Here is an 18,703-nt window from a genome sequence, read left to right as displayed (position 1 = left end):
GCTCCTACCCAAAGGCACATATCTGCAGGTTGCATTGATTTGCTGAGTTGTGACCAACTTGGGGGTGCACTTTTGTACTCTGGCCCTCATCACTGGTGTGTCTGTGAGAGAAAGGTACTTGAATCAAGCTGCCAAAGTGAAAAAACTTCTTTCCACTAGTCTTTAGTAGATCTCAGCTAACATCCCTGCTGCCACTTTCTCAGTCTTGAAGGGATACCTGAAGAAAGTTCGCAGGATCAACTTTGCTGTCTGGCTGTGGAAGTATAATCTCTACCACTGATTTCTCTTCACCCAGGACCTGCCAGAGTCCCACTGCTGCTCAGCCAAGGGCAGTGCTGGAGACAGAGAATAATCCTATGGCAGAAGAAAAGCAATGATGCTTCCCAGCCTCCTGCTCTGCACCTCACCATTTCTGGTGCCAGGACTTGCCCATGCACAGGGAGTGTCCTCCCCTGTGCCGTGATCAGACTGTGTCAAACGTGCTGCTAACAAACATATGCAGGGGCTCACTTCCACCTTGGCGCTGCCTGCTGATGTGTGTGTGATATCAGTGAGTAAAATAAGCCTCGATCTTTACAAAAGCCATGCTCTAAGTTTATCTTACTTCAAAAAATAAGTTCCCTCTACAAAAGCAGGAAGCTTACTCTGTCTCCTTTCCCACAACAATCTACATTTTTGGGGAAATGCCAACCCTGGGACTCTTCCTGTCTTTTCATTATGTCAGAAAGCTCATGGTGTGTTCAAAAATAATCAACATTAGGATTTACTTCTTTTTAAACAAATGATGATACAACGTTATTTATAAACAGGTATTATTAAATCCAGATGCTTTTGTGTCTGAAGTTGGGACAGAGGTTGTTGACTCCAAGTCAAGCAGTCATTCATTTCATGGCTTTTATTTTCCTCTCAGGCAGAGCCTGCAAGAAGCGGTGGCTAGATAAAAGTTACTCAGCCATAAAACTGAGTATTTACTGTGGCTGTGCAATGGGAAGGGGCACAGCCACAGGACCCCAAGGGAGAACAAAGCCTCTGTGGTATCTGGTGGGAAAAGATTGAATCAAAAGCACTATAATAAACATATCTAAAAGCAGCTAGGGATTTGGGGTGCCCAGCTTCAGAAGTATAATTTTCAGAAAGTACATGGGTATCAGCTTGTGAAAATTTGGCCATTTTGAGCTGTCCCAAAATGAACAGTCTTTTTTTATACACTATTCCAATGGATAGTCAGAAGTTCCTTATTATCCCTGAAAATACAGGCTTTCTGCTACACTTCACCCTCTTTTTGCACATCTAGCAACTCCCCTTCCTGCCAGTATGCTACTGCATGCCTGCTGGCATGCCTGTATTGCCCTAAGGAGACACCGAGCCAAATCCAACCCATTATAGCTGTGAAAACACAAGGGGAGGCTACAAAGGACAGATGAAGTCTTGGAGAATGGGATGAAGTAAAATATTTGGCTCTAACTTAGATTGGAGAAAAAGAATGGAGCATTTGACTGTGACCTCTTTTTGCTCCATATTTGTCCTCTGCTTGATGCTGTACAGTCCTTCATGATGCTTCATGTCTGTGGCTGCTGGGTTTGTAGGGCAATATGGGCAGGGGGAGGAGAGAAGATGGTCCTGGTTTTCCGTGTTCTGTGTCTAGGGGCTAAAGGCACTGGAAAGCAAAGGTGTGTGGGGGACGAGCATGGAAAAAAAAAACAGCTTTTAGCAAAAGTAAGAGAGAATCTCTAACTCCTGAGAGTAAATACAGGTGCCCAGAAAATGAGAGGGAAAAGGTATAGAGTAGTTGTTCCAGGTGTTGGGGCAAGGTGGATCTACCCCTGTAGAGGACCTAAACCAGACTGATGGTTGGACTCAACCATGCTGAAGATCCCTGTTACACAGCCAGCCTCCAGAGGCTGCTTAGGGCAGTTTGGGCTATTTAATAGCAAATTAAAATGCATTTTATTGAAGTGATCTCAGAAAGCACAAATTAGGTAGACACTCCAGTGCTTGCTCATTTCTGCAGGGCCAGGCCCTTCGGTGGTCAGAATGCAATGGTAAAAACTTTTAGGTGTGTGCTTCAACCTGCCACAGGGCTGGTAAGCATTAGGATTGCTCAGATATGGCAGGTGTTCTATAGAGAATATTTGTGTAATTTAGCTGTTGCATCCAAAACAATAGCACAGAGAGGGTCTCTATAGGAATCCTTCAAAGACTTTCTTTTCATAAACTGGAAATACCTAAAGACCCCTAGCTATCTTCTGGTGATGTAAAATGCAGCACAGACTCTGGTCTGTCATGTTCTGGTCTAACTCTTGTCCTCTCAGCATCTGTGATACAGTTTTATGCAAGTAGTGAAGAGTCAGCAACCACAGGAAAACTGCAAACATTTTCCAGGATGTCTCTTCCATTCTCTCTGTCCTCCCAGCTGAAGCTTCATGATTGAAATTTGTACTACTCTCGACATGGTAATTGTCAAGTAATGTTGGAACAAAAGCAGTGTGCCCATTTTTGAGATGATGAAGCCTAGGAAGAAGGAAAAATATCTTGCCTACTTTTCTGTAAGGTGAAGATGTGGAGGACCATAAAGACACAATTTATGAATCAAATGGTTAAAGCTTCTCTGGGAAAGTAAGAATGTAATGTATAAATGCATGATAGATTTTGCTTTTAGGTATAAGACTAAGCCAGATCCTCATCTGGAAGAAATAGAGTTAAAGGCTCCCAGCTATGCTGTGCTGAGTTACTCACATTATCCTTTTTTGACCCTGAGGAGTTAAGGTGCACTACATTGACTGTACACCTGTGTAACCAAAGAGGGATCTCTGCCCTTGTCAGTGCTCACCTGACTAAGTTCTGGGCACAGGTTTTCAGTATGTGTGTCCCGGGCAATAAACCATGACAGTTGTCCTGGCCCACAGATTTCTTAGGAAGCTTAAAAATACAGGATCAGCATCTTCACTGAGAACTTTGGCTTATCTAGAGCCCTCTAGTCAATATTTTGACTGGTGTAAACAACATCTTTTCCTCTGTGGCTACCCAGCTCACAGAGATGGGAGCTTGTCCTCTTGTCTCAGGGGAACATTGTGCTCACTGCAGTGTCTGATCACTACGAAGACTTGAAGTTCAGAGGAATCTGCAATAATGAGAGTTGCTTTCAAGTCTCTTCTCCAACTTGCGTATAATCAAAATGTCTGATCATCTGGTCAGCACTTTGTCCAGCCTCATTTCAGCCATTATCTGTCACTTGGATGCATGTGATGTGCGTTTCTACAGCTGGGCTCAATGGAGAACTGTCCTGGACCTGGCAGCAGGAGCTGAAGATGACAGACAGTTTGCAGGGGAAGCTTTTCTTCGTTCAGACAAATGCTCACTGATGTATCTTGCATTGCCTTAGTTTTCTGTGCTTCACACAATGCTCTTCACTTTCCTTGTGGTAGTTTTGGGCTCTGTGCTCCATCCTGCCATACATCCCTCACTGCATGCTCTTGCCATGTGAGCGTGGCTGGTACAGGCAGCATGGTCACTGCACCACCGTACAGGGAATGTAACTACAAACCTCCCATCCTGGGATCAGAGCAACCAATTAGTGACGCCACAGGCTGAGTGGGAAGCATTTGTCACTGGAAGCTGACAGCACCAAAAGGCTTGTGAATAACAGGAAAGAGAGAGATCGTGCTGTGTATTTCTGACAGCTCCACCCTGCTGTCCAGGAGGGGCTGTGCTTGCTGATAGCTGGTTTCCTCTGAGCGGCACGCACAGACTAAGGGGGCTGACCATCACAGGTAGCTCTAACTTTCCCCTGAACTGTACCACTCTGTAGAGAAACATTTTGACTGCTTTAGCCCAGGATAAATAGCACTGTATGAGTAACTTTTTTTTTTTTTTTCTCATTTAATGATGACAGTGCTCCCATCCTTTTTCTTCTTCTAGGAATATGGGCTGGGCTATGGTTAATGTAAACTTTATGGAGTGCGAGGAAGTGTTTGTAAGGCAAAAGCATCAAAAGCTCTGTATCTTCAAACTTCAAGCTTAAAAGGAAATGCTTTTATTTAGGCATCAAAGTTCTTTCTCTTGTTGTTTGACGGCTTCCATTTTCTTTCATCTTTCAAAATGTAGGCAAATTTCAAAATAATGACAGTTCAAAACAAAAGATCAGAAAGCTTTGTCTAAAAATGCCGGTCTGAAATGATTTGATGTATATTTTCAGCCAAAGCCATTCACCAACTGAATCCAAATGGCCAAAACATTTGGTCATTTCCAGTCTCTCTTTTTCAGCATTTTCCTTCCTGTCCTCTTGGAAGTGGCCACAGCAGTGAGGGATGGTCAGGAGAGCATCAAGGAACAACTTCATCCAGAGACTGAATCCTTGTTTGGCTGTGGTGAGCCAGTAAGCACAGTTGGCACAGCCAGCTGGGCTGGGGAAACTCAACTGCTCTTCTGTTACTTTAAAGTACCCAAAACCATCAGCAGAACTGAGGAAGATGGTGTTACCTATAATTAAATAATGCTCACATTGACCATTAATTATAAGCCAGTGTAAGCACTCTTCCATTTCTATCAACATTAACTTAATGCAGCAGGAATTGATTTGATGGGGCAATTTGGTTTGCCATGTTCTTGCCAAGCAGGGTGCGAATACACTGTGATGGCCTGCTTTCTTTCAGACAACACTGATTTATTTCCAGGGGTATCTGAGTCTCTCAGAAGACAACAGACCATAGCAGAGATTGCTTTCTAGGTACCAATTTGTGTCTTGGACAGGCTACAGGCAAATGAAAAACCACAGAGAAAGCCTGGAGCAGAGCCTCAGATGGGATGAACCAAGATACATCTGTCAGCTGTACGGTCAGATGATCACATGGACCTCACCTCTTAACAGATCTCTGTTGTATGACAGTGAGGACAGGTCAGCCTGTCAGGTGTAAGTTTGGTGAGGGCAGAAGGCTCTGCATCTGCTAGAGGCAGTCCTGGTGCTCTGAGGCACACAAAGCAGCTGCTTTCTTGTCCCAGTTGACTTCGGTGCTACCTGGCATCCCAGCAGTTTAATGAGTGCTGCTCTTGAGATACAGCAGCCTGGAGGTGTGCTGTGAAGAGGGGCAAACTTCCCCAGCATCTAGGTCACAGCTGTATTTACACAGCTCAAAAAACAAAGAAAAGTGCTCTAGGGCACAGAGCTTTAGCACTCAGCCAGTGAGGATATTAAAAAGGAGGGGAGATAAGCCACCAAGAGCTTCATTTCCTCTTCAGCTTCTTTCTAATTTATTATCTTGTTTATTTAAATGCTTTGCTTTGGGAAACTGAGGCTCCATTTCACCAAGGATTTAAAGGAATTTCACAGGCATACAGAGTTGTAAGACAAGACCAAATCTGGCTGCAAACTCTCCAGAGTGCAACAGAGAATTTAGGTAACTTTTTATGAAGTTTCCCTATGGTCAGATTCTGCTGCTCTCATCCTGTCTTGAACTCTGCCAAATAGACACATCAGTTTGGGATCTGTGCAAAATAGACATCTGCCATGTGTGAGATAGCTCTGGGGGAGGCAAACACTGCTCAGATGGATTGTTGTGTTGCTTGTACTGCCTTGATATGCAATGTTTACAGAAATGGGACATCTCTGACCTCCCTCACTGCTCAAGAGGGTTTGGCATGCTGGAGAGAAAGTCCAGTGTCTGATTGCTCAGGGCAGCAAGGTCAGGGTTAAATTATTTGCACAGCACACATCACTTGTTACTTGGCTTCCTCCCACCCATATCCAATTCCAATTCATCATTATTACCACAATTAACACCCCCCCCAAAAAAATCCCTGCTAAGCACCATTTGACGCTTTTGTGTGTTTGTGACCGTCTTCACCTAGTCTGTCTTTCTCCTTTCCCTTTGCTCATGGGGCCCTTTGGTCTGTGTCTCTGTCAAGGATCACCTCCCGACTGAGATCTTTGCTTTGCTGGCTCCTGGACCCCATTGCAGTGTACAGGCAAAGCAGCGATCTGTCTGCACTTCAGCAGCACCAGGCTCCAGGCAGAGAACTGGGGGAAGCGCTTACCAGCACCTGCCATGGGAGAAGGTGCACAGAAGGGCTTTTTATCCTCTTGTCAATGTCACAGGGTACCCAGCGAGGGGAGAGAGAGGGAGTATGGATGGGGACAACCTGTTGAAATTAAGTCTTTGCCGTTTGGTCCATCATAGGTACGCTGGCAAGTTAAAATGACAACTCCAACTCCAGCCCAACAGAAATGTGAATTTGTTAATTAGTTCCCTGCTCATGCATTATTTGAGGCAGTTGACTCAACAGGACACAACAGGCCTGGACAGAAATTAATTAACCCTTAGACAAGTTCTTTACAAATTTCAGTGCCCCAAAAGCAAGCCAGCTGTTTCCAGAGACAGGAATAACTTGGTCTTGAAAATAAACCTATGTTCTGACCCCCTCCCCATGTATCAGAGGACGGTGACTAACTTCATAATCTTCATTTTGAGACCAGAATCATGTCCATACTTTCATCTAGGGCTTTTAGAAACACCAGACCTCAATGAGTCATTTGTCATCCTTACCAGACCTGATATTTATGAATTAATTCAGAATTTTACTGGTATGAAAAGAAGTCATAAAAAACAATTACCATTTTTTACTGTTTACAAGTTTCAAGGGAGATATTCTGCACTCACTCAGATGTGTCCAGTTTGTGACAAACAGGACTTGAACACTGACTGGGGTGTTTGGACAGGCCTAGATTTAAGATTCAGTTAAGGTGTTTCTCACCTCACTCAGCCTACAGCATTCATCCATGTATTCATCCAGGCTGTCACTTGTGGGATACTTCTTCAGCTGATGTTCATGGATCTGAAGGTCTTGCACGCTGCCAAAATTCTCTGGGAAATTGTCAGCAACTGAATTTGGCTCTTCTATGGGACCTGCGGTAGAAAGAGTGCTTTCCCTGGAAAGGTCCATCTCTGGGGTAGGTTCCTTTTCTGGAGACTGCTTGTCACCCTGGTCAAAATGTTCATCAGGACTTTCTTCCTGGGGGACATCGAAATCTTCAAGGGAAGCTGTAGGATCCTGCACAGCATCTGCCTCCTGGCTGTAGTAATCAGTTTGCTTTTTGCTCTCTGGATCTTGGACGCTAACTTTTCTGGCACGTTCTTTACACGTTCTCATTAACTGATGGTCAATTTCTGGAGAAGAAGAGGTGCTAAGCACACCCGAGTCACAAAATGAGTCTCTGCTGTGAAGCACAAAGCTCTTCTCTGAGCCCGTCGGCGTTGATGGAGAATTAGCACCGCTTGGCAACTCAACCCCCGAGTCCTCAGATTCAAATTTGGAGAGTCTGTGAAGCCGGCACTTGGACTCGAAGGCACTGAGGTCAGGCAGGGTGGCTACATAGTCGGTGCTTGCAGGGCCATCCACATAGTCTGGACCTGCTGCTGTGGCTGCTGCATCTGGACTTGCCAGGCAGCCTGGTGGGAGACTGGCACCGGGAAGTTGGGACTCTTGTGTGCAGGCTGTGTCAGCTGGAGCCTCTGGGATTAACCCTGGGTTTTGAATTCCTTCATTGCTCAGTATCTTCATGTGTGTTAACACGACTTTGTCCTCAGCCGGTGGGCTCTTCTTACCTGCTGAAAAGAAAACAAGTAGAAGGTCACAGGAGGCTACAAAACTCAGTGTCTAACGCATCCCCTGAGGGATGTGAAATGTAAAACTGCCTACACCAAGGCGGTAGAGGGGGACAACCCTAATTTGTTTTTCTTGAGCTATATGGAGCTTTCTTGTAGGCTTTGTTGCAACAAAAGCCTTGTGTTTCACAGCCTCAGAGACCTCCGGGGGGCTCATAAAAGCAGAATTCTGATTTGATAGATAGGTAGAAAACAACACATGTAGGCAGATGACTTTTTTGTAATTATCTGCATATAGATGGAGAGATGTACATGTTCTTTTAGCCTGATAAACATTAATTTAAGGCTCAATTTTTTTTTCTGATTAAATGCATTCTGAACCAGCATCAAAAAAGGGGTGAAATGAAATCAGTCTTCCTACAGGCTTAAGTGAATTTTTGGTTACAGCAAGCAATTTGCAAACTCTTTGTTATTCTCTGCAGTATTTTCTGCTCACATACAAGTGACAAAAATCAAGTTCTGGTAAGAAAAGCAAATGTAAAAAGCACTGTAGATCTTTCTCATTCCCTACATGGTTTTAGCTATGAAGTAACATCTTTAAGTGAACTCCTACCTTATTTGTAAGGACAAAAGAGATGGGGGCAACCATGTTCAAGAGCTTTTGCACATGGACAAAGAAGAATTGTTTTCAAGTCACAATTCTTTTACACAGTAATAGAATAGAATAGATAGAACAGTCTCTGGATGAAAGGCTGATCTTCAGGACTCAAAGATCTACTCCCAGGTTTTTCTTACTGTTTTTCTGAATATAATATTTCATAGTGGAAATTTCTGTATTACGATGCTGTAAGAGCCAGTGTGAAAGTTCTGCATCTACCTTTCAGCAACCTGCAATTCTCAGCTCCAAATGCATATGTATGTGGATTTGGAACCAAGAATTGATGCAGAACAAAACTTCAGTTTCTCTGGTATCTTTTACCTTACTGCCCAACCCAGTGTGCATGAGAGGGCTACAATGCATACACTTTTCTGGATGTCTTACTTTCTACTTCATTCCCCACTCCTCTCTCTTTTTGCCTGAATCAGACCAGCAGCAGCTTCACAAATTCAGCCCCAGTAATGGAAATGTCCCTAAGTAGGCAGGAAAGCCTGGGATCCACCCCACCAGCAGAGGATCAGGGAGAGCTCTGCTGTGCAGTTCTTGTTTGTGGTAACCCAGGAATCTCCTCATTTCAGAAAAAAACATCTTACAGCTTTACCTCTTCCAGCTTGCTTCCTGCAATGTACTTAGACAAGGGAGACTTACTCGTTAAGGCCAAGCTAGTTCTTACATGGATCATTTTCTACTTAATTTGAATTCCCTTCATTTGATCTTGAGAATTTCCCGGGCTACCACTGAAACATGCCCTTTGCTGTTCATAGACACCCACTGATTTAATTTTACTCTGGATTTTCATAAAGGGCAGCCAGTGATAAATAATCTGATGGGCTTTTTGTGGCATGTAGTGCTAATAACCCTTATGTAAGATTTGTGTATTATATACAGATTTACACTGCCTCCCTTAGCAGGATTCACAGGCACCTTCCCAGTGCAAAGAGCCATGTTTGGGACAGTCAGTGCCAGACCTCAGCAATATAACACCAGGATGTTGCTGTGGTGGGGGAAAAGGAAAATACATTACAGGAAAGCACATCAGGAGCTGCCTGTGCTGGACTCTGTTGTTATTCTTCCACTTTTGGGATATGCATGAGGGCCCCTGAACTGAGGACAAGGAATAGGGTGACTGGTTTGTAGCTTCATGTACAGCAAAACATCAGCTGTAAGAGTGAGCTGGGTGCCAGGTCTTGGAAGGAGGAGGTGCAACTGAGTCACTTTGATTTCAAGTCAAGATGATCTACCTGCTCAGCTGCAAGCACTTCTTGGCAGCCAGAGACAAAACGTCGTATCTGCATGAAAAGGCTTACAGGCTCTTCTGATAGCATCACTACCCCAGCTGGCCAACAGAACTACAGAGAGTCAAGAGGAGAGCAGTTGCATTCCTGCAATTACTTTTAAGAACAAAACATACAGCTGTCACTCTTACCTGGAATTACTATATGCAACGATAGTTCTTTCCCACAGATTGATTTTTCTCACTTATTAATCATGCCATGCTTTCCTTTGACTGGAGATTCTCTCACTTCTTTCAATCTGCCCCTGTTTTTTCTTGCTTAACTGGTTTCACCCTGGCCTACACAAATATTGCTTTGTCTAAAATCAGGAAGCAGCATATTAAAATGAGGTCTTGCTACTTACAGAAGGAGATGTTAGATCCTTTACAGCATATCTTTTAGGATTACAAAAGCTGCAATGTGAACAAGAAGGTTTGGCTGGAGTAGAAAAAATAGAAAATAAAATGAAATTTTTGACCTTCTGCGGGATGGCCACCTTAATGCCAACAACAGTTCTTTGCTCTCCCCTTACTATGGTCACTAGCCACATGTTTCACAAAAATTGTTTATCTTTTTTAGGCTGCAAACCACTGCTCTCAGCACTGTCAGGTCCTGCAAACCACAGTGTTTGAGCATTTCTGATTTATTCTTCCAACAACCTGTGACAAGGCAAAATGTTATCATCCCTCTACCACAGGATCAAAATAATGGCAAAGGATAACAGGATTTTGCAACACACTTAGGCACCTCATCCTCATTCATTCAATAATACTTTCCTGTGGTCAGTGAGGTCATCTGTGCTACAACAGAAAGATCTCCAATGATTAAGGCAGTGACCTGAAACTCCAAGCTATTCTTGCTCTACCTCACTGACAAAACAGTCTCTCTACTTCCTCTCTTTTAACTGGATTATAGAATCTAAACCATGGGGCTTCCAACAAGCAGATTGTTCCTGCTACAGATCTCAAAAGATGCATACAAAAACACTTAGCTCTTTCAAGCTAACAAACACCAGAATGGTGCAATTAAAGCTCATCTGGGCAATTGGTGGGGGGTGGGGGGGGGGGAATCGACCCAGACCCTGGGCTGCTATAAATTAACTCATTTCCAGGGCCCTTAACAGAACTGTGTCAGCTAATTTTGGCTGAGGGCTTGGCCTGTAAGTGCTTTGTTCAGCAATACCAGGGCCCCTGAGTAAAGCAAAGAAGAGAGATAACTCCTGCCTGGTACTGGAGGGAGTGTGCTGCAGGGGTATGGTTGCAAACAATCCTGCACAGGGGCTTCTGAAAGGAGGTGTAAAGAACTTCAGAGCGCTGAATGGTGGCATTAACAATAGTAAGATGTATTTACTTGTGCTGGAGGCCAGCCAGGTTTGACACTGCTGTTCCTGGGAATTTAGCCAAGTTTTTTTTTTTTTATTTTTTTTGTTTTGTTGTTTGTTTGTTTTTTGTTTCTTTTCCCCTGGACTGGTTTTCCACACCGCCCTGTGGTGGGGGTAAGATAGCAAATGCTGTAGCTTTTAGGAAGCTGGCAGGTATGCTGGTGTGGCAGCCAGGGAAGGAGTTTTGTGTGTATGCTTCAGAATCAGTACAGGCTCCTGAGTCATCTTCAACATGTATGCCCAGGCCAAACATTATCCCAGGGTAGCTTGTGCTACTTGCCTAGTAGTCCTTTCAAAGAGTTATATGGCTCTGTAATCACCCTAGTAGTCCTTTCAAAGAGTTATATGGCTCTGTAATCACCCTAGATATATAGAAGGCTCTCTAGATTGAAATATATGCCTGTAACTGGTGGTAAGTGATCATGTGTAGCCTTGGGAAGCTGGGTTTCCTGTGCTTGTAAAGATGGAGAATCAGACTGCTTCCCAACTCACAAGGAGGTGGTGACAGCGAATTACCTAATACCTGAGGATAATTGGTAGGGAGTGAAAGGAATCATGTGTCCCACCTAAGTCTCTAGAACTTTACATCATGTTTGGATTGCTTTCTAGGATATTTCTATGGTGCAGTTAGCATAGCCTAATAGAGAAACTTAAATCTTTCAAAGGTAAATACCCTCCCATCAGCTCCTGTCCCAAGGCTTCCCTTTGTTGGGACTTTTAAATCCAAGTTATTTTTCCAGTTGCACAATAACTAGCAGCTGTCAGGTCTCAGCCTGGTGTATTAGTACAGAGATCTCTGACCAGGAGAAAGAGGGCAGATACCTAAATATAAAATCATTTTCAAGCAATTTCTTTATCCCATGTAAGTTGGATGCACAAGATGAACTCAAACAACTGCCCAGGAAAAAGTCCTCTGCATTTCCAGTCTTGCTCAAGCCCAATTCCTGCAAAAGCTCCCACCTTTCTAGTAAACCAAGCTAAATTCTATATCCAAATCCCTATGCTCCAAAGCTGAAACCCATGTCTGGTTTGTTTTTTTTTTTCTTTTTTGCACCTATGCCTCTGGCTCAAAGCTGTGTTTCACTGGTAATTCCTCCAGTGCAAGACCTGTTAAACTCTTCTTCATCCCTGAGAGGGTCTGTGGCCTCTGATGCACTAACTTGAGTATCATAGCATATGTTTTTCTGATGTATGCAACTAATAGTAGCATTGGTGGACAGGAAGAGGCCAGGCTGGCAGTGGAGTGAGTGCTGCTACTGGCAGTAGAGAGCCATACCATACCAGTTCTGCCCTCTGCTGCTCTCTTCCCTTCTAGTCTCTGCCCACCTGTCTTCCCAAAATGTTCATCCTGATTTTTAGGCTACTTGGCATGGGGAGAATCTCTGTTAAGCATGGCACAACTGGAGCCAAAGCTTTGCTTGTCTTCATCTGCCACTGTCTTAAAAAGGACAGCAGAGCTAGAGCCAGGGCAGCCTTCTGCTTGTCTCTAGAACTGCTGCAAGGTCCATGAGCACAGCGAGCCCATCCACAGTGGGTGGTGCTGGCAGGCTTGCGAGAACAGCCCAGAGATACTCAGAGAATCGATTCTTCTCCCTGCCACTGTGTACCACGCATGCCACAAGACATGCAACATCCTACACACTGCAGTTCATAAGGCCAGTACTTTCCAGCTTTACTGCGCCACCAAAAATAAAGGGCAACACCATTGACTTGGATTGCTGGAGTAGCAGGGACTTTGCACAGCTGCCCTGCAAAGGAAAACCAATGCCAAACCACAGCACTCCTACTAATCTATTTAGCCTGAAATACAGGAGTAAGGTGCACGTGCAAAGTGCCCGAAAATGTTTTTCAGCATCCTGTAGAGGACACAGCCTGCCCAGTAACTCCTCCCTGGCTCCAGCTGTGCCAAGGATTAAACCCTGCCGTGCAGGCTTGGTTCTGTGATGGGGCTGTGGCCTCCAAGTAACAGAATAAGAGATGATTGTCACCTTTTGAGTCATTAGATAGCAGTGACTAGTGCACTGGAGTCAAACTCATGACCTAGAAATGAAAGGCTGCCTCTCCCATTCAGTCCTTGCATTCCTTCATTTTCCTTCCTTCCTTCCCTTACAAAAAGACTCCCTTAGTTTTGTCACTGTGCCACATTCTCTAGCACTGCTGGCAGAACGGCTCAGGTGGTATTTCCCTTTCATTTCGAAGAGGTGGGTTTTTTTCTTACCAATGATGAGGTCTCAATTTCCCAGCATTTAAGAGGGAAGGGGTCACTTCCTTTCTGAAACAATAGGCATTTTTTGCTGATGACTTTTCCCCGTGCTCGCTGAAGGGTGGGGCTGGCACCTCCTCAGCAGCCTCCACGCAGTGAGTGCGGGAGCCGTGTCACCTCCCCGGCTGGCAAAGAGCTGTCCCTAGCACAGCCTCTGGGCTCCGGCAGGCTTGGCACGGACAGCACCTCACTGCTCACAGAAATTCAATTACTCTTACGCTTCCAAAAACTCCAATCTAACCCAACAAACAAAAAATGTCCCCACCCCAATAAATGAGTAACCACTACCAGCTGAACCTCTGTGAGAAAAATCTACCTCCACACAGCTTTGCCATGGATTTCCACAGGGTGGGGATCTCTCGACTACCTGGTGCTTCACTGGACTCTTGATCCGAATCCTGGCAATGGCAGAGGCGCAAAAAAGTCTGCAAACTATCTGCCTTCCCCAATGCTTTTCAAGCAGCATGCTGAGCGTGCTGCTGGAAGTTGGGTTGCCCAGTCTGAGCAAGGCTTCTTCTAAATTATGAGGATAATCGTGAGCTGAAAAATTTATGCAGAAAGCTCCTCGCAGGGTCTCTTGTTTTCAGTGCACCAGTTACAACTTCTACCTACAACAGCAGAAACTTGTGAAGGCTTGAAAATCACTGTCAGAGGAAAGGTCGTGGGTTTTGTTGTTTTATTTAACTTAGTGTGCTTGTTATTTGCACCCGATTCTCTAAACTTCAATTTATCCAGCTGGAGAAGTGAAATGCAGGTGGATTTCATGAACATACATATGCAATTTGATTTGCTAAAAATGTTGCATTCAAAGGAGTAGTTATGATAAAGCTGAGATTTCAGATAGTCCTTGAACAAAAAGCACAAAGTACTTAGATCACTTGGCTCCAAGGTGGTCTCTAGTCTCAATGTTAGTTAAGTTAGTAAGTGAAGTTCCTTAGGATTGTAGTTTGGTAATACAATGTCTCCAGAAATGTTATGGGTCCCCATAGCTGCAGCTTGGTAATGATAAATCCGTATAAAGTAGATGCCGAGAGAAAGATGACAGGGTTCAAGGACTCTGACTTGAGGAGACATTCATTGCTTTAGTACCTATGTTTTAGAAAAGAGGCGATAATTATAGCTCTTTTCAAGCATTTGAGGAGGAATGAGAGGGAGATTGATTGTTTACTGACTGATATAGTTGGGTGAGCTAAAGAGGAAATGGATTTCCAAGTAGAGAGGCCACTTGACACTTTTACAGCTTGCTCCTAATCCATTCCAAGTGACCTGTGAAGTTTTTGAAACCAAACGACAGGTCTGATAGATTAGTGACCTCTGGCAGAAAGTCCCGGGGCACAGCAGGTCCCCTCAGACCACCTGGTTTATCAGTTACTTGTGTAGGCTGGCAGTCCCCAGATTTTGGATCAACACCTGACCCTGCGCAACAGCACCAGCTAAAGCGCTGTTCCCACTCATTTCTGCATTTACACTGCAACTTATTTCTTTGTATCTCTGAACCAGTGGGAAACCCCTTGCCAAGGATAATTTTGGTGTGCAAGGATCAGTGCCCAAATTCTCCCTACTCGGTGGTATAACCTGTCCTGGGGGCTGGGGGAGGGAAGAGGTTCAGGCCCTACAATCACCTACGGGGCTTATTTGTGAGATTTTTGTCAGGGAGATGACAGCTGCCACTAAAGACCTGCAAATCCTTCTCCTTGGAAATTCCCATGTGTTCCTCCAAAAGAAAGGTTCAAAACCTTAAATAAAGGAAACAGCGTTTTCATGAGCAGCCCTGTATAACAGCAAAATATTATTAAGCACACAACTCAGTGATATGTCTGAGCAGAAATTGAAAACAATAGAAACAAATATATCACACATTGGCAAAAACTTCTAATTTAGATCTTTTCCTTGTACATCTCATCTGCAGGCTGCCTCATATCACAGAGGATTATTCAGCCAGAAATTAACTAGGAGCCAGGAGGCCCTTTGCAAGGATGGAACGTGCCCCCCAGGGATGACAGGTATGTAGCATTTCAGGTTTTATTGCCTATAATAAGCTTGGATAAACAACTGTTCAATAGCCCCAAAGACCAAGGCCATTTAGACACCAGTGCTTCAACTGAAGCCAAAGGAACTCGAGAATTGTATTAGAAAGGTCACTGTTAACCCATTCTTCATGATCAGTCATTGCTGTCCCTTAGTAAAACCCTGAAGAGCTGCTCCTGCTCAAACAAGGTAGCATTCGACAGGTGTAACCATATTCTGGCGTGTCTGAAATCTTTTATAGTTGGCAAGAGCCAAGAATGCTATTTCTGAATAGAGATGGCATCCAAGTCAGGACACACATAATATTTGATGCCTTTTTCTAGCTGAGGTGATTGGAGAGTGCTATTGCCACTTCTTATTTGGATAAATTCTAGCTGAGCTTCTTTTTGATCCCTCAGTGCTCTGTAGGATGACTGCTCCCCCACCAAAGCTTTCACCTACCTCATTAACCTCATTAACAATATTGCTGTGTCTGGGCAGTGAGGGACACTTCCATATGGAAGAGCAAGCTTCCTTCCACCTCCTAACCCTGCCAGCAGGTTTGCACTATGTATCATGGAAGAAACAAGTTTATGGTCAAATTACATTCAGGGCAAAAAGGAGCGGTTTCCACCACACTGTAAAACACTCCTCAAACACCCTCCACATCTTAGGGGGATGCTGGCATGTTCTCACAGCAGCACTGCTCTAGAGCCCTTTGTGTCACTGGGTAGCAGATTCCAGACTGAGCCCGGGCAGAGCAACTGCTTCAGCGGTCCTGCTGGCAACAGCACTTAACAGGCACCTGCTGGGGCACCTCACAGAGGCTCCAGCTCACACTGAGTTCTAAGTAGCTGCCCCAGACCAGGACAGCTGGGAAGCATAATTCAAGCAGAGAGTACCTGAGTGGATGCCCAAGAATGTGGTGGCTCTGATGACTCCATGGGAACAATTGCTGCAGCACTCCAAGGAGGCAGGAATTTGGCATAAGGACGGAAAGCCAGGACCCCAGGAGGTATAACCACCCCAAACACTTGGGTTTACAACGTTTTTACCGCCCTGCTGTTTCACTGCACACTATATTTACACTCCAACAAACCCTGCCTGCATGCCAAGCAAACCAGCTCAGTGCAGTGATGCCAATGAGACAGAACCTGCCCATCTCGTTTACAGCTGCCACAAGCCAAGTTGAGGGGTAAAAACAGGGATGCTAAGAGAATTCTGCTACATGGGGCTTGTGAACTCAAAGTCTGCAACTCTGGCTAAGGTATATATATAACAATTAATATAGTGGCCCCATTATGCCTCTAAAAGGCATACTGAGACCACATAATTTGTTTGCACAATAGGCTTAAAAAAAAGCTACAGGTGACCAGCTGCAGGACTATAGCTGTCTTTCCTGCCACGGTCACCTCATCTGCACGGGAGGGAGCAAGTAAAACACTTCGAACCCGCGACAATCCCTGTTGGCTGGGGATGCACTAGCCTAGAAAGCGAGCCGATGCCCATTGCCCGGGCGGAGGACAGCCCCGAGCCGCCTCTCGGTGGTGCCCGGACCCACGCGGTGCCGGGAGCAGCCGCTCCGCTGGCTGCCGGTCCCGCGGCAGCTCGGACCGCTCGGTGCCACAGTGCTCCCACCTCCCCTGCTCCTCTCTCCCGAGCTTTGCCGCGCTTACCAAGGCGAAACAAGCCCATTTAAGAGGAAGCGAAACGGGTTCCTTAAGCGCAGTGTTTGTTGCCGCCGGCCCCGGGGCTGAGGGCCCGGCGGCCGAAGCGAGAGGGGACGCGCCCCTGGCAGCCTTACCTGCGAGGGGACAGAGGCAGCCGGAGAGCAGGGAGCGCAGCATGGGGCCGGGGCGGCAGCGGTGCCGTGCCCGTCCGCCGGGGCCCGGGAGCAGGGCGGGCCGGGATGGGCTTGTCCTAAGGATCGTCTGCACGGCCACTGAGGGGAAGGAAGGGGGTGGAAGGGGCGCGGGTCCGGGGAGGTGCTGGCAGCCGCCGGCTGGCCCCGGCGGGGCGGCCGACTCACCTCTCCAGGGCGCTTCCAGGGTGAAGCTCCGATGCCAGCTGAACATCCCGGCGGCAGCAGCCACCCTCAGGGGCGGGCGGGGCGCGGGCACGGGGGTGCCATCGCTGCCGACCCTCCCCGAGCTGCTGCGCTAGCCCGGGCGGGCGGGCCGGGCTAGGGCATGGCGGGGGCAGCGCGGAACGGACAGCGCTGCCGGCGCGGAGGCTGCGGAGCGGCGGGCGGGCGCCCGGCCAGCAGTGACTTATAAAGGGAGCAGCCCAGAGGAATGTATCTCCTGTGGCTGATAAGCCGAGATGACTGGAGGGGTTTGAACTACCTTTGCAACCCCCAGAGAAGAGAGGGGGAGAGAGGGAAAAAAAGGACAGGCGAGAAGGAAAAAAAATAAAAAATCAGTGCTTGCATAATATCAATAAACAACTCCCCTCTCTAGTGGCAGGGAAGGCTGGAATGTTTTGGGTGGGGAAGAGAGAGAATAAAAGAGTAGAGTGGGTTTGCTGTTTTTGGTTTTGGTGTGGTTTTTTTTTGTTTGTTTGTTTGTTTGTTTTTTTCTTTTCAGGCTTTTTTTTCTGTTCTCTATTTAAATTGCATGTTATATGTTCATAATGCATAACTGCCTTGGTTGTCACTGGCACTGCAGTGGGTAAGTGGGGTGAGAAGGATAGTTCAGGACTGGCGCACCAGGTCCTGGGTGCAAGCTCCCATGGGCAGATTTGCAGTGTCACCCTACTGGAATGAACTCCAAATACACAAGCCAGCCATGAAGTGTTCTGGGATACCCTGGCATGGTTGAGCCCACTGGAGTGTTGTCTTGGGAAATGTGTGGGAAATTACTCATAGGCTACGTTTAAGGAGTACAAGTTCCCTACAACAAGCAACCCCATAACCTATACGGGGTCTCTGCTTGCTAAGACAGCACCAGTCCTTGCACTGCTCCCCCATTCAGACTTCTGCTGACATGAGCACTCTCAGGAGAAAATGTGCTGCTCCACCGGTTAAACCGGCCTAATTCCATGGACTTCAGCTGTCCATAGGATCAGTGGCCCCAAGGAGAACACAGAGTGGTGCTACAAATGCCATGAGAAAGTGAGTGAGAGGGGAGCTGTCAGGGGAGATCAGTCCAGTTGCCCCAATGCTCTGCAGGTGCCACTCCTCCTGTGCCTCTGCAACACACACTTCAGGCCAAGTATCAACTAAGGTGAATTCACTTTTTGCTGTAGCAGTCACTGGAGTTTGCTGGTTGGCACCAGCCACAATTTAAAGGTAGCGTGTCTAATTGGCCCCTTTTCCCACCACATTGCTTTTGTGTTATTAATTGCTCCCAAATTTGTGTCATCTACCAAAAGGCATCTTTTCTCCTCAGGCTGGGAGGATTTGACTGCTCCCCCCTTGCTTCCTACTGCAGTGAGATAGAGTTTTTGTGGGCTGCATCTGATTTTCTTGAAACACTCCAGACACTCAGGGTGCACCCAGCACCTATTCCTCTTTTTCTGGGA

General features: G+C 46.0%; 1 protein-coding gene across 4 annotated transcripts in view; it reads right to left on the bottom strand.

Annotated features, from left to right (window-relative positions):
• The window catches only part of LOC102109176 (uncharacterized), a 31,070-nt gene extending 13,656 nt beyond the window's left edge, over positions 1 to 17,414 (bottom strand). Inside the window, exons 1-2 of one of the 4 annotated variants that reach the window (XM_014250492.2) lie at positions 17,211 to 17,414; positions 6,748 to 7,601 (exon numbers count right to left, since the gene is read on the bottom strand). In XM_014250492.2, coding sequence (XP_014105967.1) covers positions 6,748 to 7,601; positions 17,211 to 17,256 — 900 coding nt within the window. In that variant the 5' untranslated portion in view covers positions 17,257 to 17,414. Of the gene's footprint in view, positions 1 to 6,747; positions 7,602 to 16,985; positions 17,140 to 17,210 lie in introns of those variants that run through there. The other 3 variants (XM_088059833.1, XM_014250494.2, XM_088059834.1) reach the window with 3 other exon arrangements.
• Between the last annotated feature and the right edge of the window lie 1,289 nt (positions 17,415 to 18,703).

The sequence above is a fragment of the Pseudopodoces humilis genome, chromosome 9 (assembly GCF_049639895.1).
Source record: "Pseudopodoces humilis isolate 2021_Gansu_Grassland_sample_001 chromosome 9, ASM4963989v1, whole genome shotgun sequence".
Lineage (NCBI taxonomy): Eukaryota > Metazoa > Chordata > Aves > Passeriformes > Paridae > Pseudopodoces > Pseudopodoces humilis.
This window is presented reverse-complemented; position numbering and strand designations above follow the sequence as displayed.